Source organism: Watersipora subatra, chromosome 7 (genome assembly GCF_963576615.1).
Source record: "Watersipora subatra chromosome 7, tzWatSuba1.1, whole genome shotgun sequence".
Lineage (NCBI taxonomy): Eukaryota > Metazoa > Bryozoa > Gymnolaemata > Cheilostomatida > Watersiporidae > Watersipora > Watersipora subatra.
The window spans coordinates 58,571,778-58,596,278 of NC_088714.1; the positions used below are offsets into that span (position 1 = coordinate 58,571,778).

General features: G+C 38.9%; 1 protein-coding gene across 1 annotated transcript in view; it reads right to left on the reverse strand.

Moving 5' to 3' along the window:
* Positions 1-24,144, reverse strand: part of LOC137399541 (putative ankyrin repeat protein RF_0381) — a 29,742-nt gene extending 5,598 nt beyond the window's left edge. The window contains exons 1-3 of the mRNA XM_068085704.1: positions 23,856-24,144; positions 23,562-23,650; positions 23,181-23,310 (exon numbers count right to left, since the gene is read on the reverse strand). Coding sequence (XP_067941805.1) covers positions 23,181-23,310; positions 23,562-23,650; positions 23,856-24,121 — 485 coding nt within the window. The 5' untranslated portion in view covers positions 24,122-24,144. The remainder of the gene's footprint in view (positions 1-23,180; positions 23,311-23,561; positions 23,651-23,855) is intronic.
* Between the last annotated feature and the right edge of the window lie 357 nt (positions 24,145-24,501).

Genomic DNA, 24,501 nt, shown 5'->3' on the forward strand with positions numbered 1-24,501 from the left:
GTTTGCTATAAAGGCAACTTCCATCACATTTCTAACAAGTTTTGAATCTTGTATTTGCTACCTTCTGGTCTGGTGTATTATTTTCGATCAAATTTATGACTTGGTGAAATAAATACAGGTGAAATAAATACAGGCAACGAACCGTCAATTTTGTTTCATTACCATCAGTGAATTCGACTTCCACTTAATTGAGAGTTTGTGCATTGATATCTAAAATGCTACAGTGAAGTCTAACACTCCCTACGGAAGTGGATGTCAAACATACCAGGAGCTATGCTGTGCTCATCAACTGTAAAAAACTGGAGCTAATCTGTGCTCACCAACTGTAAGAAACTGGAGCTTTATCGCGCTCAACAACTATAAGTAACTGGATCCATATAGTGCTCATAAACTGTAACAGTAATAAAGTGGAGATACATGTATATAGGCCTATTACCCACCGACCGAAGTAAAACTAGGGTTATCGTCCGCTACACGATAACTTCGTCGGAGTTACTCTCTCCCGACACAAAAAACAGACTAGGAGCTTCTTATGAACAGTACAGTTGAGTAACAAAGGGTATTCAATAACAGAAATACTAAGTTTGTTATTTATCTATATCTCAATGAATGGGCACTAGTATAGGAAGCCTAATTAATCAGCTAATTCATCGCTTCATCTCACAGACTGTACTGTATTGAACAATCATTTGTATTACAACACACTGGTCACTGTGTGTTCTTATTATAAGTTACCTTTGAAAAGCCTTTCATTGTTATTGTAGTATTTTTGTCAAATTTTAACTTGAGGAATTATGAGCTGATTACTTTATAGTTACATATCAAGTGAAATAAGGTTTTTTTAATCATTGCTGTAACACAAATCTCATCAAAACCTTTGCTTTAGGTGCATTATGGCACCTTAGGGGGGATTTAGAGAGCGAGAAAGCCACTGATGGTTTGCCTTCTGGAACACCAATTGTCAATTGTTTGACAATGTAGTTGATAACAGCAGCGATGATTCACAATAGAAAAGTGTCATTAACATCCATGACAAAACTAGTAGCGATAAAAGTCAAACTACCGCGACTGTAGAAAATTTTTCTGATGAGGTTGAAGCTTTTGGTGCGCGCTCGTGAAGGCAGCCTAAAATATCATGTGAAAATAAAGTCACTGACTACAATGTTATATTATTAGGTGTGTAAAGTTTGTAAAATACGAAATCAACAAAAATAAACCAGTTCATAAGATTTATACGTACAGCACTTATTATCGCTTGCAATAAAAAAAGACTAGAACAGCTTGATCGACCTGTTTACAAAGACAATAAAACAGCTGTCTTTTCTCACGAGTCACCAAACATTTAATGGGTTTTCCAGGCCTTTACACTTGCCATGGTCGTCGTTCAATAATCATCTACTCATTTCTCCTATAAACTGTCATCAGACATTATTTCAAAACAACTACACAAAAGACTGTCTGACACCTAGCTCGATCAAGTCAGTTGCGTGTGTGCCATTGACGAACTAACATTATTCTAACGATATTACGGACAAGAAACTTAAATATATATTCTGGAGTATAGCAGAGGTATGTTTTGTGTTTACTTGTCTTTTATCTAATATTTCTGGTTATAACATTTGATATCATGTAATTTATGTAACATTTTCTGATTCAGACAGCAATTTTGCCTTGAAGATTGTGAATCAATTTGTCTTTAAAAACATTGCAGGTTTCACGGTCGGTTGGAAATAAAGTCACAGTCAACAAAGATCTAACCACCGTTGTACTTTGGGAAGTACTCTAAATACGAATATACACGCACGCATGATGAATAACTTCTAAAGTTCAAAGAACTTTATAAGGTGCATCACTAACGAGTATCAATCTCTGGCAAAAAAACAAAAACATTTTTGTGCAAATGTTACTCTAGACCAGGGGTGTCAAACTCATTTTCACCGAGGGCCATCAGCCATCAGTGTAATGGCTGTCCTCAAAGGGCCAGATGTAACTTATAAGTGTTCCGAAATGTAATCGAATAATGTAAAATAAATTTACCTACTCTTTGATATTAAATAACTCTGACTTTATTACTTAAAGCGGCAAACAGAACAGTTGCACAGCAAAACACGCAGAACGGTTTTTCAGACAAGAATAAGAAAAATTACACAATACCCATTAACATGGGCATACTTTTAGTAAAATAAAAATTGTGAGTTGCTAAGAACCTGAATTTGTTTGCATACACACATTAAACCTGCAAACACTAAATAATGGCAACAGCAGCAACACAAAATCAATATGTAAACAGCTAAAAACAAAAATTATTTTCTATTTGCTGAAACAAAGTTGGACTTGCACCATCAAATTTGCAAAATATATAGTGCTGGACTAAAATTAGTTATTTGTTACATACAATACCCAGTTATGAATGTTATAAATACACAAGTTAACTTAGTCAGGTGCGAATGAATTAAGCTCTCGCGGGCCACATGAAATGACGTGGAGGGCCACATGTGGCCCGCGGGCCATGTGATTGACACATTTGCTCTAGATAGTCTATATGACAATCTTGAAACAATTTCAGAACATGTCTTGCTTGTCATACATCTATACAATGAATTGACTGCTTTGTTTAACAATGATACTAATTAAGTTCCAAGTCACATAAAATAAATCTAGGCGCAACTTCTAAGTCAAGGTAAGACACTTTGCAGCTCTGTGGACCAACTAATCGACAAAATGAAAGCTGAAGAAGAATTGAGCAAGAGAACATTGAGTTGCTGAATAGAGAGCTACAAGAAAAGTCTAGGCGATTCCAAAATATCTTACAAGCAACAGAAGATATTTCAAGCTTCTCAATGGCACAACCTTACTAAGAGGATGCACAGCAAGAACCCAGACCTGGCAGTCTAGCAGATTCAGGAACAGATCCCCAACACACCGAAAAAAGGCTCAGTCACATGAAAAAGTTTTCAAGCGGTGATGCTAGAAAATGCATCGAAAGCAACTTTATTATTGGCACAAAGGTAGCTTACCAACAAGCACAACATACACTGAAGCAGAGTTTTGGAAGTCATCACACAATCGTGAGACACCTTCGAAGGCAACTTGATGATTGGAAACCGATTGGATAAAACGACTGCAAAGCTCTCAGAGAATTTAGTGACTATTTAAACCAACTAAAATTAGCTATGCAGACCATGAAAAAACTTCAAATCCTAGACGATGAGTGAGAATGAGGGAATGGTGACCAAACTTCTAGAATGGTTAAAACTGAGATGGACTAGGATCGTGGCAAGCATAGATCGAAGATATCAAAAAATCTGGGAGTTCTTGTTTCTAAAAAATGAAGCGGACATCATGGCTCTTCGATATCTCCCTCTATATCTAATCAAGAAAGGAAACAGTCAAAACCAAAAGAGAACTACCCTAAAAGTAACAACCAAATGAATGAACAAGAATTCAAGTCACTTACAAGCTTTGTCACAGTCACAAGAAGAACATGCTTGAAATATTCCTTGACAAATCATAGCAGTAAGAATTACTACAGGCTGAAAGACTTATGTCGAGAAACAACCCACTTTATTAGAACTAACGGTCTGTGTTTAAAGTGCTTGGTTAAAGGACACAGATCTAAAGACTAACATACAAGATTTTCAAGATCTAGAACATCCTAGATCTAGGAAGATCTAGGATGGGTACCAATCTCAAGAAGATGAAATATTAAACAGGATAATGGAGAAAGAAGCTCGACAGAATGACAACGGAAATTGTGTAATGCTTCTTTTATTTTGCAAGAATGGTTCTTCTCGAAAGGGAAGAGCTCAAACAATGAAACACCTTCAAAGACTGAAAAAGAGATTCAGCTTGAACAATAACTACAAACCAGAATACTTTAAAATCATGGAGAAAATTCTGGACTCTGGACATGCTGAGCTCGTTACAGAGCCAGCACTACCTGGGAAGGTGTGGCACATTCCAGACTTTTCAGTGAGACAAAAAAACAATGGCAGCTTGGGAGTAGTGTTTGACGCTAGCGTCAAGTCAGAGGGTGTTGCACTAAATGACATGTTGTTAGGTGAACCAGACAACATGAACTCACATCTTGGCATTCTAAGATTTCGCAAAGATCCATATGCTGTTAAGATGCGTTCACACTGGCCGACACCTACTCCGATTAGGTGCAAATACCCCGACTCAGACATTTCACGTATCGGTGCCGACATCGACTCCCCCTTCACATTGCAACGATCGAACTATTTTTGTCGGTCTCAACAACCAATCACAGCGCTTCACCGTTCTGACCTTCACCCGACCACGCGAAGACGAGGACACATAAAAATCAATGCGCTTGATGTGGAAAATTCTATACTAGTACTACACTACTATTGCTGCTCCTACTACTACTACCGCTAGAAGCAACTACTGTATGCCGAATGGAGTCTTCCGATGACGATGAGATTTTGTTGATGACAGGATCGGCTGCGGCAGCTCTGACAGCCTGCATGATGGAGGAGGAAGAACAGGTTTGTTTGATATAATATTTATTTTGTTGTTGTTTGTAGTAGCAGTAGTACTAGTTATTAGTTATTGTTTTGTGCGTGTACGCAAGGAGCTTTTAGGTGTACGTTTGCGTGCCACCACTGCTATCAACATACGTACCAGTCTAGTCTACTACTATTTATTCAAATAATATTATTATTATTACACTCACTACTATAATATAACTGCTAATGGTTTTCAATAGCTCCACTGAGATGAATTTTCGGTGATGGCTGGTACCAAGATTGTTGGTCAGAGTGTGAGTGTGTTTAATGATGATATTATTCCGTCATTTGGTGGTCTCAATCTTCTCATGTGTTTTATGCAGAACCATCCAGATAGGTGGAAGAATCGTACATGGACAGGCCCTATCACAAGCTCAAGGCAAAGGACTGGTGCTTATTATTAGAGTTGCCCCGAGTCTAATATCGGAATCGGTGCCGATATGGGTGTTAAGTATCTGAATCGGTATCGACCGATCTTTTTGTTATGTCCTGTCTAGAACTAAGCTGGCATCATTTCGTCATGTGTGACTGCACCTGCAATAATATTGCGCTGTCTCCTTGATTGTTATTCTAAACTGCTGCTTGTTGATTCAGCTATTTGTTTGTCCCCTTCTAGTATTCTGTTTGTGTGAGAATAAAGCAGTATCCCTCCAACACTTGTTGTGCGTAGCTGCGCCTATATTGGTAGCTTGCATATTTACATATATATACACCTACAACACATCATTGGCGACGAGGATTACGGTTGTTCGATATGGCGAGATCTGTTGTTCCTTTGGGTGATGGAGGAGCTTTACAGCCTTTCGACGTCTCAGTCAGTCTCCATGATATTGGCACTCGTTGGAAAAGGTGGGTGCGTAGTTTCACGTTCTTTGTGGAGGGACGTGGTGTGACAGATGTCAACCAGAAGCGAGCACTGCTACTAGGTTCAGCGGGTCCGGCTGTTCAGGACATCTTTGAAACTCTACCAGAAGTACAACAACCCACAGATGGTGACGGTAACGCTACTGAACCAATTTTGACTGCTTACGACAAGACAATCATGGGCCTGGACAACTATTTTACTCCGAAAACGAACATACCTTATGAGAGGACAGTATTTCGTAGAGCTGCTATGCTGGAAAACGAGAGTATATCCGCATGTCACTCGACTAAAGCATCTGGCTGAATCCTGTGACTTTGGTGATGACACTGATAATCAGATCAGGGACCAGGTGATGAAAAAGGTTAGGTCGGCTAAACTGAGGAAAAAATTTCTTGATATGACCAACTACACATTGGACAACATGCTCGCGATAGCTAGAGCGGAAGAGGCCACGGAACACCAAGCAAGCGATCTCGGTGGACACTCAAGAACGCCCGTCTCTGTAAATCGAGTCCAACGCGCTAGGGTTCATCCGAACAATAGACAACAACAAAGCCCAACGCATTCCAAGGATACCGGGACTGCTAAAAGTATGTTTCCGCTGTAAATCGCCTCATCATTTGGCTAGTGATAAACGCTGCCCTGCTCGTGGTAGAACGTGTAAAATTTGCGGAAGGAAAAGACATTACGCAGGAGCTAAATTCTGTTCTTCAACCACTAATCCTGCCGCTACTACTAGATCGATTACTAATCATTCTGCTCCTACTAGAAGATTCAAGAAGAAGCCATCGTCGACTAACACCATCGAGAGTGGAGGACAATATCACGAAGAGGATTATTCGTCAGACTCCGCTGACTACTTGTTCGCCGTCAACGAAGAGAACTCTAATACTACTATCGCCACCGCTGATGCTTCCAATGACCAGGTAAACTTCACACGATCCGGTATGACACTTGTTTCACTAAATGGCCATGCTGAGAAAGTTCTGATCGACTCTGGAGCCGCTGGTATTGTAATGGACAAACGAACGGCTAACAGAGTAAAAGTGAGTGGCCATTGTAGTAGTAAGGTCGTTCCTACATCTAAAAAACTCACTGCTTTTGGTAGTAACAAGCCATTAGATTTACTTGGTGAAATGCATGTCACTATTTCTGCTAATAGTAAAACTTTGAAAACACTTTTCTATGTGTACAATGGTAGCTCCACCACCCTGTTAGGTAGAGACACTGCGATACAGTTAGGTTTGCTTAGATTGGGCCCCAGTGACGCTGAGGTGAACACTTGTGGTAGTGACAGTCATGATGGTACGAGCGCTCAGGCATTTCAGCGTAAATACCCACAGTGTTTTAATGGAGTGGGTAAACTCAAAGACTTCAATGTTTCTGCATATTAACCCTAATGTTGACCCTGTGGCTCAGAGTGTTCGCAGGATCCCCTTCGGCTTGAGGGATTTAGCTAAGGCCAAACTAGATGAGCTAGAGGCTCAAGATATAATAGAGAGAGTAGAAGGTCCTACACCTTGGGTTAGCCCTCTGGTAGTCATACCTAAAGACCATCCTGTTACTGATGTGCGCTTGTGTGTTGACATGCGAGAGGCCAATAAGGCTATTGTCAGAGAACGACACCCAATTCCTACAGTTAAAGAGTTGTTATACAACTTGAATGGAGCTAAGGTGTTTTCTAAGGTCGATCTGAGGTTAGGTTTCCACCAGTGTGAATTAGATGAGAAGTCTAGGTCGATAACTACTTTTGTGACACCGTGGGGGCTTAGGAGATATAAGCGTTTGATGTTTGGTGTGTCGTCTGCCCCTGAAGTGTATCAGCACGCCATTCAGAAAGCTTTGGCTGGCTTGGAAAGTTGTCAGAATTATGCCGATGATATCGTCATTTATGGTGCTAGCAAAGCAGAGCATGATCGTAGACTAGATGCATTCTTCCATCGCGCCAGTCAGCTGAGCTTAACTCTCAATGCAAAGAAGTGTCAGTTTGGTGAACCATCTATTGATTGTGGGTTACAAGATATCAGGCTCTGGCGATACTGCTGACCCTAGAAAAGTGACTGCTATTAAACAGGCTAGACCACCTAAAGATATATCTGAGTTGAGAGGTTTCATAGGTCTTGTTAACTTTGTTGGCAGGTTTATACCTAATCTTTCCACTGTTTCTGAGCCACTGCTTAGGTTGTTGAGGAATGATCAGTCATACAAGTGGGGAAAAGAGCAGCAACGCGCTTTTGACAAAATGAAAGAGCTCATGTCTGATAGTCAGACTTGGCGTTCTTTGATCCGAACTCTCCCACGACGGTTGTAGCTGATGCAAGCCCGCATGGCCTCGGTGCAGTATTGTTGCAGTGCCAGGACGGTGTTGAGAAGGTAATAGCATATGGTAGCCGGAGTCTTACTGATGTTGAGCGAAGATATTCACAGACTGAGCGCGAGGCATTAGCTTTAGTCTGGGCTTGTGAGCACTTCATGATATATCTGCTTGGTATTGAATTCGCTCTCATGACCGATCACAAACCACTTCAATACATATACAATAGTGCGAGATCCAAAACTACACCCAGAATAGAGCGTTGGGCGCTGAGACTGCTTTCATTTGATTTCAGAGTTGTTTATAAACCAGGACCTCAGAACATTGCAGATCCATTATCTAGATTGTCTGGTAATGCTGAGCGAACAAAGAGTGTGAATGTGGCGGAGAGTTATGTGATGCATGTTGCTGAGATGGCTATTCCTGTAGCATTGTCGTGGTCTGATATCAAACGTGAATCAGCTGGGTGCAGCGAGCTTGAGTTAGTACGGAATGCTGTCAGAAGGAGTGATTGGACAAAAACACATCTATCCTATCGAGCAGTGAGCCTGGAGGTCAGTGAGTGTGATGGAGTACTACTCAGAGGCAATAGAATTATTGTGCCCGTGTCACTAAGAAAGCATGTAGTTCGACTTGCACACGAAGGTCATCAGGGAATCGTGAAGACCAAACAGCGTTTGCGATCCAAAGTATGGTGGCCTAGCATAGATAAGAAAGCAGAGAAGCTGTGTAGGGAATGTTATGAGTGTCAGGTAGTTGGCTCATATCAGGCACCCGAGCCCATTGAATCTACTAAGCTTCCTGAGAAATGTTGGGATCACCTTGCAGTAGACCTGCTTGGACCTTTGCCAAATGGAGAATCAGTAATTGTGCTTGTAGACCACTTCAGTAAGTACTTTGAAACTGCCTTTGTCAGATCTACCACCAGCAACAAAGTAATCGAGTTCTTGGACAACGTATTTGCGAGATTGGGCCTCCCGTTGAGTTTGAGAACAGATAATGCCCCGCAGTTTATTGCATCTGAATTCCAGTCGTACCTCAGGGAGCATGGTATCCATTGGCGGTCCACCACTCCATTGTGGGCACAGGCCAATGGGGAGGTAGAGAGGCAGAACAGGAGCTTATTGAAGTCCTTGCGAGTTGCCCAGTTGAGTAAGTCAAGAGATGTTAAGGCTGCGTATTGTAGGTTTCTCATGGCTTATAGATCTACTCCCCATGCAGTGACAGGTGTTGCCCCTATTGAGTTGATGACTGGAAGGCCCATGAGAACTAAACTTCCATGTCTAGAGAGGCCAGGTTTAGATAGCAAACATGATGATATCAGAGATAGAGATGCACTAGTCAAGTTGAAATCTAAAGAGCTTGCTGATGCTAACAGACATGTTGGTCATAGTGATGTTGCTGTAGGAGACAAGGTGTTAGTGAGAGATACAAATCCTCAGAATAAGTTGAGCAGTAACTATAGGCCAGAGAGTCAAACAGTAGTGGCTAGAGAAGGTTCTGAAGTTGTGCTAGGAAGCGAGAGTGGGACACTGAGTAGGCGTAATGTTAGCTTGACGAGGCCATTACTCCAGGATAACAAGGCTGTAGGGCAGCATTCTACTGTCACTGTCCATCCTTTTAACAATCAGCCTCTGCGCAAGTCATCTCGAGTCAGTAGGCCTCCTGAGCGCTATGGAGTTGTAGTTCCACACTAGAGTCAACCAACAAACATCTAATTTTGCCACTGATTGCCTTAGGGTTCTACTGCCTGATTGCTGTCATCGCTAGGATTGGTCGCTTAGGGTCACCGGGTCTCCTAGATTGGTTAGTAATAAAATATAGTGTCATCCCCTAACAGAGTGGTGGTAATAACTTCTTACAACTATTTTATCTGGGAAATAATTACATGCAGAATATGTTTTTCCTGTAACCATGCTTGTCAATATTTTACTATGTTTTCTATATGCTTTTGGCTGTAACCATGCTTGTCAATATTTTACTATGTTTTCTATATGCTTTGCTTCTGAAAAGGGGAGGGATGTTATGTCCTGTCTAGAACTAAGCTGGCATCATTTCGTCATGTGTGACTGCACCTGCAATAATATTGCGCTGTCTCCTTGATTGTTATTCTAAACTGCTGCTTGTTGATTCAGCTATTCAGCTATTTGTTTGTCCCCTTCTAGTATTCTGCTTGTGTGAGAATAAAGCAGTATCCCTCCAACACTTGTTGTGCGTAGCTGCGCCTATATTGGTAGCTTGCATATTTACATATATATACACCTACAACACATCACTTTTCTTAAAAAATCGGAAACTTCAGATACTTTTTACAGATCAACTATTTAGCAGAAAACCGTATTTTAGCCTACTACACTAATAACAAATCACCAACTGCAAGTTCCTTCTTTTTACATACTGAATTCCGAGCCTGTCACAAAATCTATTTCATGTCTATAGCCTAATAAACACCCACACAGCTGAGGAAAATTTTGGCTTTAGTCAGGACGTAACTACAAAGTGCAGTATTTCCCAATTACAGCGATATTGCAGCCAATCACGAACAAAAGCACAATTATGAGAAACAAGAATGCGGTGTAATGTTTCTATTTACTAGCATTACGAAAGTAATTTGAGCAGCCGATGCATAAAGTTATCTATCTCTCTCTTGATCCTGACTATATGATGTATCGTTTGTATCACATAAAATAACCTCAGTGGCTTATCGGTATTTAGCCTGTCCTCCATCATCTGTAGCAAGTGAACCTTCAATACTACTGGCTACATCGATAGTGATAGAAGATAAAGATGTCTCACTGAGATAATTGAATCACTAACGGTAATTAAAAGACGCATTTATTTGCTCTAAATAGTACAGGCCAGCAGTTCATTCAGCAAAAGAAGAAAGATTTAAATATCACAGAGAAAGCTGTACCACTAACAGTAATTACCATTATTAATAACAGATTTCAAGAAACATGGACTGTTTTGTTACTGGATGCACGGTATGGCAGTATGTGAATGTATATACATGTATGTCTTTTTTCCATAAATACAAACAAATAATACATCAATATTTATATTTTCTTTGCATAATAAAATTATCTATGCAACCCAAAAGATCTGAATCGGTATCTGAATCAGATCATTTTTCAATAAGAATCGGAATATTGAATCGGTATCTGAATCGGCTAGTGAAATTAGAATCGGGGCATCTCTACTTATTATGCCACTGTGCCACTACTGATACATGATGATAACGATGATGATGACAGTGGACTTCCATCAAATCGTGTTGGAACATTCAGAAATTATTTCAGAATGACACGCAAGCAACTCGATCTGATATTAAAAAAGGTAGAACCCCTTATAGCCAAGGAGAACACTGTACTCCAAGACAGCGCGTGCTGAACAAAGACTGATGGTGACACTGAGGTAATTAGCGATTGGGACAAGTATGACAAAACTCTATTATGATTGGTGTATATCTATCGCCTCCCTGTCTGCAATCATACCAGAAACATGCCACGCCATTTACATATCTTTGTGTGCTCATTATCTTAGGACACCTACCACGGAGCAAAAATGGATTGAGATTTCAAAGCAACTAGAGGACAATTGGAACTTTCTTAACGCACTGGGTGGGTTCTGTGAAAATTCCCAATTATTCAAGCCATGCGCACACACATACACACTGTCCTTTTGTTGCAGGGGCTCTTGTGGGAAGCATATCATTTTGACGAAGCCTTGGCATGTAGGTTCTGAATTTCACAATTATAAAATGCAAGAAGCAATAATACTCATGGCTACGTGTGATGCCAATTATTCGTGAGTGTAACAATGAAACTAACTACTGTGTGTTCGTGTGTGTGTGCAATCTTTTGATACTCTTTCAAGCGTGACCATCATGCTTGGACTACCCATCCGGCTTGAAATCACCAGAACCAAACTTTGCATGTTGATAGTTTAATACTTCAAGAATATGGTGAGCAATATTTAAAATGGTTAAATTCATGCTTTCAGATTCACTTATGTTGATGTTGGAGCACAAGGTAGAGCTTCAGATGGCCGTGCGTTTGGGAGATTCACCTTGCAGCTGGGAATTGAGGGCAATACCCTAAACTTGCCCGCTGATCGATGTCACCCCAAATCAAATCAGGCACTACCACATGTCATCTTGGCTGATGAGGCATTCCAGCTGCAAACCTATCTTCTGCGACCTTATTCAATACGCACTTGAAATCATGAGCGAAGGGTGTGTACATGGTCTTGTGATACATAATCGCCCCCATTATACTTTTTTGTGTGTTGAGGCTTAGATTTTCCACATCTATTGCAGATATTCAACTACAGACACTCAAAATTGATAAGATTGAAAATTCTTTTGGTATTCTTGCAAATACTTGGCGAATTCTACTGCGCAGGATTGATCTGGAGCCAGAAAAGACTAAAACTTTAATTTTGGCTTGCTGCATTTTGCACAACCTCCTGATGAAGTCAAGAACACCACCACGAGGTGCACTACCTCAGACTCAAAATTACGAGGCTTAAGATTATGGAGAACAGCTGCCAGGACTTGCCTCTGTTGCTCTATGGCCAACTGCAGCAGCCAGAAGAGTCTGTGATGCATACTGTCAATATGTTAACACTATAGGAGCTGTCCCTTGGCAGGAATGGATCATGCCACACCTTTAGTATTATGGTACATTTAGTTTATATAGTACATTTAGTATAGTTATCATGTGTTCAAGGAACATGTTCATGTTTATTTTAATATCCATTAAGACGAATATACACATCTTCAGATATCTTTAGGGAGTCTCAGGAATACAATAAAGTGATTTAGGGGCAAGTGACTGAGTTTGACTAATATTGAACCGAGGGATTTCTTGATTTTGGGGTGATTGAGCCGAACCATGATTGAATGGAGGCGATTGGGTTTGGGTTGTATGTGATGGGCCAAGATTGAATTGGGATGATTGGGTTTGAGTTACATGTGATGGGGATGAGCCATAATTGAACTGGGTTGGGACAGGATTGAACTGGGATTGGTGCTGGGTGATTGTTGAGTATCTGTGATATTGAAAGCAGCAATGTCGTGAAGGAGCTGCTGGATTTGTACCATGGCAGTTGACATCTGGAATGGTGTTGGTAATGAGTTCATCTGAGTCGAAACATTTGCTCTGAAATGTGAATACTCATTAGTGGTCTTCTTTTCAACAGGGTAGTTAGCCTGCCTACCAAAAAAGCAGCTATTGAAATAATTAAAACAGCCACTTAAATCTGCTCAAGGGCCAACATTCGGCTCCTAAATTTCTCAAATAGCAGAGGTGCTCTGATCAGTGCCAGAGTCAGAGAGGTGAAGCTACCAAGGACATTGATCTCTTTAATGAGAGTTTTCCTACTCTAATTAAGCGCACTATTGGAATGAAGTGGAATTTAGAATCTGACACTTTCTACTTCAGTGAGCCAAAAACGGTTGAAGTGCCGTAGGCTAAGAGTCATGCTGTCAACAAATGCACAAGTCTACGACCCAATAAGACTTGTACTATCCGCCATGCTAAAAGGCAAGCGTTTTCTACAAAATACAACTTAGTGTAAGTAGTTGGTCTCAAGAAACTTCTGTTGAATTCAAACTGACAACTGGATTAGCTGGGTGAATCAACTCAGCAGGTGCAGTTTCTAGCTGAGGAGTTCTGGAGTCAGTGGAAGGTTCAATATCTAGATAATATAGTTAAGCGACAAACCTGGAAAGTGCCAGAAGACAACCTCAAAAAAGGAGACTTAGTGTTGGTTGTTGAAGCAGACCTGCCAAGGAACTGTTGGAAGATAGGAGTCATTGAAGAGGCAATGCCAGGGCAGGATGGGCTAGTACGAAATGTATCTGTCAGACTACGAAACAGATTATTGAACAAGAATGGACAGCCAATGGACAACAGTCCTTCACAGACCAGTACAGAAACTACTCAAATTGATGTAGTTGCTTTATATTTCATGCCGTATTTAGAGTAGTTGTAGTTTGTATTATTGTCTGTATTTCATAATATTTTTGTTATGCTATCCAGAACTTGTTACATCCAATTATACTACAAACAAAATGAAGCAGAATTAACAAGTTTGCTAGTCCTATGCATTCATATCCGCGGCGTACATGCGTTCAAGTAAATTTACAAAATAGATGAGGAAAAAAGAATGTTTTAAATTTAGGTGGGAGAGTAGTGATCTCGATGATTCATCATTCCCCTTAAGGTTAGAATGTGTTTGTCTTTAGCCATCCCAAATACTTCCTCTCCGATGTCCTAACCTTTTGTATTTTTTATTGCTTATGAACGATGGGCTGACTGCTGTCGACCAACAATATCTTATCCTTACCCATTATTCTCCTTTTGAGGCCAGTCTTGTCACTGCTTTTCTGGTAGCTTAGGTCATTTATAGTTTTACCTGGCATTCATACACACCCGTTCTAAACTTGTAAAACTATGGACATGAAATTCAGGCACTTTCAGCCACCTATTTAAAAATATTACCTTTGTTTTCTTCACAGCACTTGTGGGATTACAGTTTTCTAATTGCATTTTCTTGTTTGGTTTAATTTGTCACAATTATCTTTTAGTTTTAATGTTGTAAATGCATAAATACTTGAACCTTTAATGCTGGTATAAACATTGTTGTTTCACACTATTGTCTTGTCATACATGTATTTTACTCTGCTTATCTTAATGTACACATTTTAGCGGTTATAAAACCTTTGTTACAGGTTTCACTGTGTCCTGCGTCTTCAATATTCATCACTGAATAAAGAATTCTATTGACATAGTCAAACCAACATATTTCTTTAACAGCACAACCAACCTAGAATTTTGAAATTCTATAGCACCATGGGACAAACCTACCACTGTACCCAGACTAGCGCTTCAAGGAGCAGCGACAGCTACAAAACTGGCTGCTACTTGAGGAAAGAACTTGACACACCAATCACTGCAGAGTACTTCTGGACAGACTCTGAGATTGTTTTGGCTTACATCAGAAGTAAAAGCAGATTTCACATGTTTGTGGCCATTAGAGTAGCTGAAATAAAACTGACTAGTCAGCAGGAAGAATGCCACCATGTTGCCAGTGAAGACAACCCTGCTGACCTGGCCTCTCGCGGTTGTAATGCTGATGACCTGCTAACAAACAGTGGTTTAAGGGCCCATCATTTCTTCAGACCACAAATATATATCCAAGTACACAAAACAGCATGAAATAAAGGTAGTACTGAATGAGGCTGATCCAGAAGTTCGCAAACTAAAAAAATGGCAACATCAAAATTGAACCCGCTATTTGACAAATTGACCACTTTAGCAAGTGAACAAGCCTAGTAAAAAGTATTGCAATATTCAAAAGCCACCGTAAAAGCAGAAAGGCGAAGTACGCAAGACTGAATCCTGATGAAATGAGGGAATCAGAGAACTATATCATCAGAATTACACAAGAGCCATTTTTCCAAAAAAATCTGATCTGATATCCATAACAGGTCTCCAGCCCATCAAGCAGAATGATCTACTTTGTAGCGGTGGAAGGATGCAAAAGTCTAGCCAATTTTCTTCAGACCTGAAACATTCAGCAATCATACCAAAGAATGCACACATAGTTACTTTGATCAGCAGGCAATATCATGACACTGTTTACCACAGTGGTTATAGTTATAATACTATTGCAGCCATTAGAGAAAGTGGTTTTTGGATCATTAGTAGCACCACACTGGTCAAGAGAGTCATTGCAGACTGTGTTATCTGCAAAAGACAAATGTCATCCTCAACAGCAACTGATGAGACAATTACCCCCAGAAAGATTAGGGGCCACACCTCCGTTAATTCATGTTGGACCAGATTTGTTTGGACCTTTTCATATCAAGGAAAAAAGAACTGAGCTGAAACATTGGGGTCTGATGGTAACTTGCATGTACTCCGGGGCAGTACATATCAAACTACTTGATGACCTGTCAGCAGACACCATGGTACCAGCTCTAAGATGTATCATCACACTTCGTGGGCCAGTCCAAGCCATTACTTCTGACAATGGAACTAACTTTGTTGGTGCCCACAATGAGCTAGAAAACGAATGTAAGTCAGGGAATCTTAGTAACTACCTGCTTACAAATCATATCAAATGGTCATTTAACGCACCTCTTGCTAGTAATCAGGGAGGCGCAACAGAGAGGATGATCAGATCTGCTCGAGCAGTGCTGCCTGTACTAGCTCTGAAATACAAAGGACGCATGGACACTAAAATACTTCGAACAGCTCTCTATGAGACAGGTAACATAATCAACAATCATCTTTTGACTGCCTCATCTGTGAATTCTCCAGATGAAAAAATTATTACTCCAAACCTTCCCAATATGAAGAACAGTGAAGGGTCTCCTCCACTAACAGATTCTCCAAAAAATCGTCTATGGAAAAAAGCGCTGGAAGGTTGCTCAGCCTATAGCCGATGACTCCTTAAAAGCTTAGAAGTCTGAATACTTGAGCATAATCACACAACACCAAAAAGTAGACTAAAGAAAGAGACAACCTCAAACCAGGAGATCTAGTAATGCTATTTGACAGCCAAGTGCCCGCTGTGACTGGAAGGTTGATAAAATAATTTCCACTTCCCCAAGAGCCGATGGTTTAGTCAGAAACATAAACGTACGCTTAGCCAATAGTCAGACAAAGCAGGACAGTCTAGACAGCAAGGGAAAAAGGATGGAAGGAGCAACAGTTTTACGACGACCTGTAAGCAAGGTCATCGTATTACTCAAAATGTAGAGATGAGCCATACATACATATTTAACCAGAACTCATTATACACGTGTTTTTATATGCTTACACTATGGCTAGCAATTTTAGTTTTACTTATGTCAGATTAGTAATTTCAATTAAAAATCGATTGATAAATTTGAGAAATTCAAGTGGGAGTGTGAATAAATATTTTTAATTACTTTAAAACATACTTTCTGTATGAAAGCTTTGTTCAATAACCAATTTACATATAAACAACAATTAGTTTCTACCCTAGGATATATTTCGCTAGTATTTAAGTTTCGTGAGTAGCATACAGAGTAAAATTTCGCTGTAACTTAATTTCGCAGCTCTGATAAGTGCGAAAATATGGTGGTGTGAAAATAAATGCAGTGGAACAAACATAATTAGATTCCTCAGGTCCAGTTCACTGGTAAGGAAAAAAATTTCAATTTAGGACTAGTTTGTATTTGTGAACTGCAGGTAGAAATGTGTAGGCGAGATCGATAATGCAATTTGATCACTTGCTGCCATTTGTTTCTTGAACTGTCAATGACATCGAGGTCCCTGCCGCCGTGACTGATATGGTACCAATATTAGATCTCAAGTATTTATAGCACCCTGTGGCCATGGCTCAATTTGATTTCACTTGTGGGTTGAGAAGATTTCATGTTTATCAAGAATTCTGGACTCCTGACATGGAAGATGACTTGGCAGTATGTTATCAACAATAGCAGAGGAGGAAGGCAATTACTCATTGACTTTTTTGTTAAGGAAACAAATGATTCGATTTAATTGATGAATAGAAGTACAACAATTAAATTTATTATTAATTATTAAAAAAATTTATTAAATACTATATTAAACAAATTTTAGAAAATCACCATTGGTTTGCTCAACTTTCTAGCAATAAGTTCCCAAAACTAATAAAATACATGGATAACTAATCACCTACAGGTGTTGGCAAGTAGACTTGTTAGCTACCAAATCAGATGGGTGTAGACGGCCTAGTCGTTACATAGATGCACCAATCACAACCGAAAGTGAAATACTGCTGAGATGTACTTTCTTATCAGTCTGGGCTCGATGTGAAGTGATCAATGATTATTTTGACTAAACTCAACTGCCAAGACAACTCGACATAAAAAGTTAAAAAATAATCATTGACCACAAACATACATAGTAACAACAATATTTGTGTTCTTCACATGACCATTATCATATGACACATGCTCTTGGTGTTGTTATTTATAGGTTGAGTTAGAATCAAACAATGCAATGGATCCATTTGCCATTGGAGTGCAGACCCAAGTTAATGGGAGTGTCAGAACAGTTGGGCATCTACCACGGGAGATATCCCATCATATGACGTATTTCGTAAAACATGGTGGGCTGGTGACATGCATGATACATTCTACAGCGATAAAGAAATCTCCAATACTCCTTGGTGGGCTGGAGATTACTGTCAAAGTGTGCACCAGTCACACAATCGAAGAATACTTGAATAGGTCAGTGACTGTGAAGGAAACTCAATTATTGTCTTTTCCCAATGATAATGCAATATTACCCCTGCCTTAATCGTGACCAACTACTTGTTGCAAATGACGTAATCAGTGAATAAGTTTTTATTGGAATGATTTGACAGTTTGCATAACAGTTCTATGGCCATGGGGGGCTGGTGTAAATTTGACATTCAATTTAAACGATACATATTATTTTGCAGAATTAAAGAGTTGCTACAGCCATCACATGAAAACTGGGATAAGAAGCGAGCCAGTGCCTCACATACATGTATTCCTCCTGCTCCTACCAAATCCATCACAGAGCCTATGTCCAGCTCTGATGAAGAGAGCTCCATAAGTCTCGAAGAAAAAAAATCTAGAGTGATTGTATTATTCGATTCAGATTAATTATTTTTACAGGGTATTTTCATAAACTTCAAAGAGAACAAAAATCAAAATTTACTTAGCCATTAAATAAACCACCAGTATTTCTGTTGAGCTGACTATTCAAGAAACAATTCATGGAAGAATATCATCAGGTCTACTGCTATTCAAGTTTGTGAATGGGTCATCATCTTTGGGGCCTTAACGGATTGCATCGGAAATCCTTGCAGCTTTGAAACCATTGGTGAGAATTTGAGTCTGCTTCGCCTGATTGTAATGGTGGTAAGCCTTCACCATCCACTCACAACTTAGTTCCTTGAGCTGTACTCCTGATTGCAGAATTGTGGTAGCCAGGTCCCCACTGTCATTCTGTGAAAGCATGTGTTCATACCAGTCATTGAACTGGTTGTTGACAAAATTCTTCAACGACTTGTTTACACTCAAGTCCAGCGGCTGTAAGTGGTCCGTGAAACTGGCTGGCACATGTAGCCTACTACAATAGCATTCAATGATCTGCACTTTTCTTTGAAGGAGGCTGTGAGATGTCCTTTAAACTTATGAAATATGAGTAAACATTTCTGTTCACTACCATGTATCTCCTTTTGGGATTCAATATGTGGTCTGAGAACATGATTTGCATACTCACTCATAGTCTCCTCATTGGACCAATGAGTTGCATTGGCCGTTACATGGAAAGACTGTGGACATGGGAATTTAGGGGTAGAGCATTTGGTAAATCCTTTGTATATCAGCTGGGGTGGCAAGAAGATTCCACCCATGGTTATTCCTGCTACACATGTGAGATTTCTTTTATCTCCTTTACAGTGATCGGCACACCACTAGAACCTTTGGCAGTCATAGTATATTTCCCTGTTGGGACGTACTCGATGGGAGTCTGATCAAACTATGGTATATCCAACTAATTAGTCAACCCTAATAATTGACTATGTAGTCACCTGAAAAGAACATTGTGGCTTTGTGAGTGTCAGCAACTTGTTTTTTAATTACTTTCACATAGCATGCACCTACAGCATAATTTTGATGAGAACTTGTGACATTTTATATGAATACTTTTTGCCTCATAAAAATTATTTTGATGACCTGGCCCAGACTTGAGCAAAGCCTGAACCAGTCAAGAAGGGCAGTTTAAGACAGTCTACATGTATAACTGAATTTATAACACTCTAAAGAAATCATTAATATTAGCAGAACAAAGGACACTACGTTTTATAAGACTTGTATTCCAGAGGAGGCTAAGGTCAGTAGTTTAATTATGTGTTTTAAACTTGTTTATTTCTTGCGCTAAAGTTACTTTGAATTAAATGCATGTTTGTTATATAGGCAACTTCCACCAAATTTCTAACAAGTTTTAAATCTTGTATTGGCTGTTTTCTGGTGTTTTATTTTTGATCAAATTTAGGACTTTAACTGTACTAACTGCTAAATAATTTTTAGACTTCACGGGGTTATAAGGTGAAATAAATACAGGCAATGAATCGTCAAGTTTGTTTCATTAACATCAGTGAATTCGACCTTCACTTAATTGAGAGTTTGTGCGTTTATATCTAAAACGCTACAAGTAATCCAAATCTGTAGTGCTCGTAATTACCAATTTAGGTGACTAGAATAAACGATGATCCTAAATGTTTCGTGATTATTGACATCCATATTCATAACTGGGTGGATATTAAAGGAAAACAAATAAATAACTCAGAAGAGAAATACTTGAAATGCTTTTTCTACTAATAATGATAGCTAACAAGCAGCAAAATAGAACTATCAACCAATTATCAATAACTATTCATGAGGAAAATCTGAGGTAATTTTGAGTAGATACAATGTAAATATATGCCATACATATTCATTTAACTGCCTCGCTCACTACCAATGAAAATACACTAAAAAAAGAAAATAGCTTTTGATAAAGATATGACAACAAATTTTTATATTGGCATGACGACAAATTATGACTTTTACCACAATAATGAATAAAACGGCCGAACAAAGAAACTGTCGCAAAGAATTTGAGCAGCATTTACCCTTAAATTGTTGTAATTAAACCTGATTTTAGAGTGCTACCCTAGAAATGTTATCAAATCATAGAAAAGAGCAGCAGATATCACTACGATAGCTGCTAAGACATATACATGTAGTTCACAGCTGTCAGTGATACTACATCACACAACTTCTCCAACCATTAGCAAGGACCGAGAAGTTGGTATTTCTATCTCCTGAATCTGGGCTTCTATGCCTGAGAGGTCAACTTGAAGCAGTTGAACTGTGACATCCTAATGGTTGCCTTATACCATAATAGAATATTCTGGTATTTAACAGAAGAGGACATAAGTGATTGATGTACATACGTAGTTAGCTTGAGAATCTGTACTCATTTAACATTTTTATGCAAACTAAAAGGTATAAAGAGACAATTATTAAATACACACTGCTCTACTGTGCTGGTGGAATTTCCAGTCTCCATTTACGATGGTATGACCTGAATGAAATAGCTGCGAAGTTCATAAGGAATTATTGGTGTTTGATTATGTATCGAGACAGCACTTTTACTTTGTAGGACTTCCAATTATAAGAACACATTTCTCTTGGCGTCAACAGGCAAGGTGGGCATCTGTGACAAGAAACGCAAGCACTATAACGAATTGTCCTAAAATGCTGCAAAATACTATTGCTATTGACAAACCACTGCGACTCGCTTGGCGTTTGATAAATGTTTACATAACTTACATGAGCAAAATAAGGTAAATGATTATATTATAAAATGATGAATAATAATATTCGACAAAGTTACATCTTTAGGTGCAACTAAATATTTAGTGCAGTTCCTTACATTTTATTGTTACATTGTAACAAAAAAAGGAAAGAGATAGAGCTAGACTTGACCTTCCCCTTCTTGAGTCAAACTAATAATAATATTTAGCAAATGATGACATTTTGCAATGAAATTAATTATTTAGTGCAGTTCCTTACATTTTATTGTTACATTGCATGCAAAAACAAGGAACGAGATGAAGCTAAACTTTTGACCTTCCCCTTCTTGAGTCAAACTAATAATAATATTTAGCAAATGGTGACATTTTACAGTGCAATTAATTATTTAGAGCAGGTCCTTACAACCTTTATCATCACGTCAAACTTCCTGTCAGGTGAGTATACTTTTTGGTTCACCATAACACCTTGCACCTATACTCTATTTTGACTGTACATATGAACAAAAAATCAAAGATAATATAACTAAAATATATAGCACTATAGTTTCATGGCTTGTTTTGTAGCTTAGCAGTAAATGATGTACATTAGCAGACTAACTGATAAAAATGAAGCATTATTTTATTATCATTATTTCATGTAGGAAGATCAGTTGTTGCGACTTATTTATGCAAAAGTTGTCAGAATGAGTATCAGGCAAATAACTGGAATAGATTACTTCATAACAGCTTACAGTTAATTGTGGTACCGCGGTGGCAAGTAAACTCACATATTATTACTTGCTCAGTATATAATTATGGTTCTTTCATTTCTACATTCTAAACTAGCATACAAAGTATAAAACACTCATTAACAACAAAATACTGATAAATAAACATACTTGCATGTTGAGTGGAAAGGTTTCCCTTACTGCTTAAACCAATTTTACTTTACTATTAAAGAAGTATACAAATACTTTCTCGAATAAAAACAGTATATTACCCAAAACTGATATTTAATGTTAGCTAAGTCAAAACACACTTTTGAAAGAATGAGATTGACTCGCACCGCTTGAAAGAAATGGGGAAAAAACTGGCAACACCAAGCATAGGGCCTAAACTGAGTTCACATCTACAGAAGAATTTGTGATCAATTCCAACTCAGCATCTCTAGAGAACCCCCTCGCATATGTACTATTACTTCAGCCATTTTTATTGCCTCCAGTTACCTCAATGCATGTCGCAGAGACCTGGTTAAAATCTGGCCTAAATTCAACTAAATTCTCTGTTTAAAGAGTTGTAGACTTTTGGACCTCATTTTATGTCACCTCATTTTGCTATGCATCCTGCTACCAAAATAGTTCTTCCCAGCTCATACTATTCTTTACATCTTTACATTCTTGACATCATACCACTGCCAGATGAAATATCTTTCCTTTTCTGCCACCTCAAAACATGGAACAACAGCCCCCCGTGAACGATTGCCAGTATTTTGACACACCTTTTCTTGTTGCTTTTGACCTTCTAGTATCTGCGTCATTTTTTCTTGGCCACTCTCATAATGACCCACTTTACAAAGACATGCTGCCACTCTAATCCGCTTACAAGAGTTGTGGGAATAAAAATGAAACACTAAACATGAATAATAAGTTGTAGCCCAAACAGCACAAAGCTCTTAAATGGCATTCATTGAAATTGTGAGATCCGCCAAGCTGCCAGCTTTGTGATGTTGTAGTGAAACTTGAAATGTTCGAGTAGTACTAACAAACCAAAACTGAACTGGATACATATGTATGAGGATCCCTGAAGTGTTTGGAAAACTAATCTTGGGTTGGATATTGATGAATTTGTTGGATTGTGGGTGAAATGACAATGCTGGCAAAATTATTGAATCAAAATAGCAAGGAAAAAAATTTCAGACCAGAATGCAATTGAGCTAATTTTAATTTAGGAAAATCTGAAAAAAAATTTGTTACACAAAAGCTGAGACCAATCATTTGCTAACCATTCCCGATTACCACTAATAACCAGCAAATGATGATAACATGAATATTTATAATTGGCACCTAGATTCAACAATTTATTGCCATTTCATTGAGAATAAGATAGATTTTAATGCCACAAGTATAAGTAAACATACTTGATCAAAGGAGACTCGGCACCAGTACCAAACCCTAATCTTCGGAGGTTAACATCGGCCCCGCCATGTATCAGAAGAGTGCAAAGCTCAGGCGACTCTGTCACAATGGCTCTATACAGAGGAGTGCAACCTGATAACATGAAAATGATGAGATTAAAAACATTCCAAAACGATTCTGAACATTGAAAAGTATTCAGAAAAACAACTACATGTAAGGCTCATAAATGTACCATAAGTCGAAAAATACCACAAAACTAGCAGACACACCAAAAGTTCCAGTCTCAGAACTGTACGACTTGAAAATTACTACAAACTGTCTTTATATGTACAATTGCTGATAATGTCATGCAGGTGATTTGAGTTACTAGAAATAGTCATCACCTGTTGTTCTATCCATATAATCAACTTCACATTTATACTCCTTGATAAGCAGTTCAGCCAACCCCACATCACCATACTGAGCAGCCCACCTGCAAGCATGAAATTCGACACCGACCTCAATAAATGAGTGTTGGTCAAAACCTCTTACAAGTTAAGCTTCATATTAAAAGTTGCATTTGGACACCGTTGAACATGCAACAACCCACAATAAACATCAGCACCAAAAGCTAGGTGGTAATGATTAATTTTCTGTATGGCAGAGTAACAACTAGCTTATCTGTTTTTAGAGCATACCAGATAGGACGTCTACCAAAGCTGTCCTCCTTGTTAACGTCTGCCCCAACTGGTTTGAGTTTGAGCAAGGCTCGTGCTAAATCAATGAGTCTATTCTCAGCTGCGTATAATAAAGCTGTAGAAGCATTATCTGTTCTTGTGTCCACCGTGTCAGGCGCAACCTTCTCCCTTTTGACTATAGCTCTTAGAGCTGGAAGGTTTTGAGAGTAAACCGCATCGAAAAATTTGATGGACGATGTGCTCAAATTGTGCTTTGAACCACCCATGACTATCAGCTTATGTTCCAGTTTCCATCTACAAACATGACTATAGCATGTATAATTACCATTGCTGCGAGTAGATAAACTTATCTTAGCAAAAATTATCGACTCCAATAGATTTTCACACAGCACTTGCTCATGTAAAATATTGGGAACAGTAAAAAAATCATACATTCTTCAGAATATAGCAAATGAACGTATTGGAGTGCTTATAGGGATTTTGAAAAATTTGCCCCCTTTGACAACAAATTCTGGATTGACATCCATCAAAAACAGCACTCCAGATATGACTTTTCGATATGAACATACACAACTCATAAGCAGTCAAAGAGAACTCTAGAAACTTAAATAGGGTGAGATTTAGAGTGTGCGTGTGTGTGGTAAGT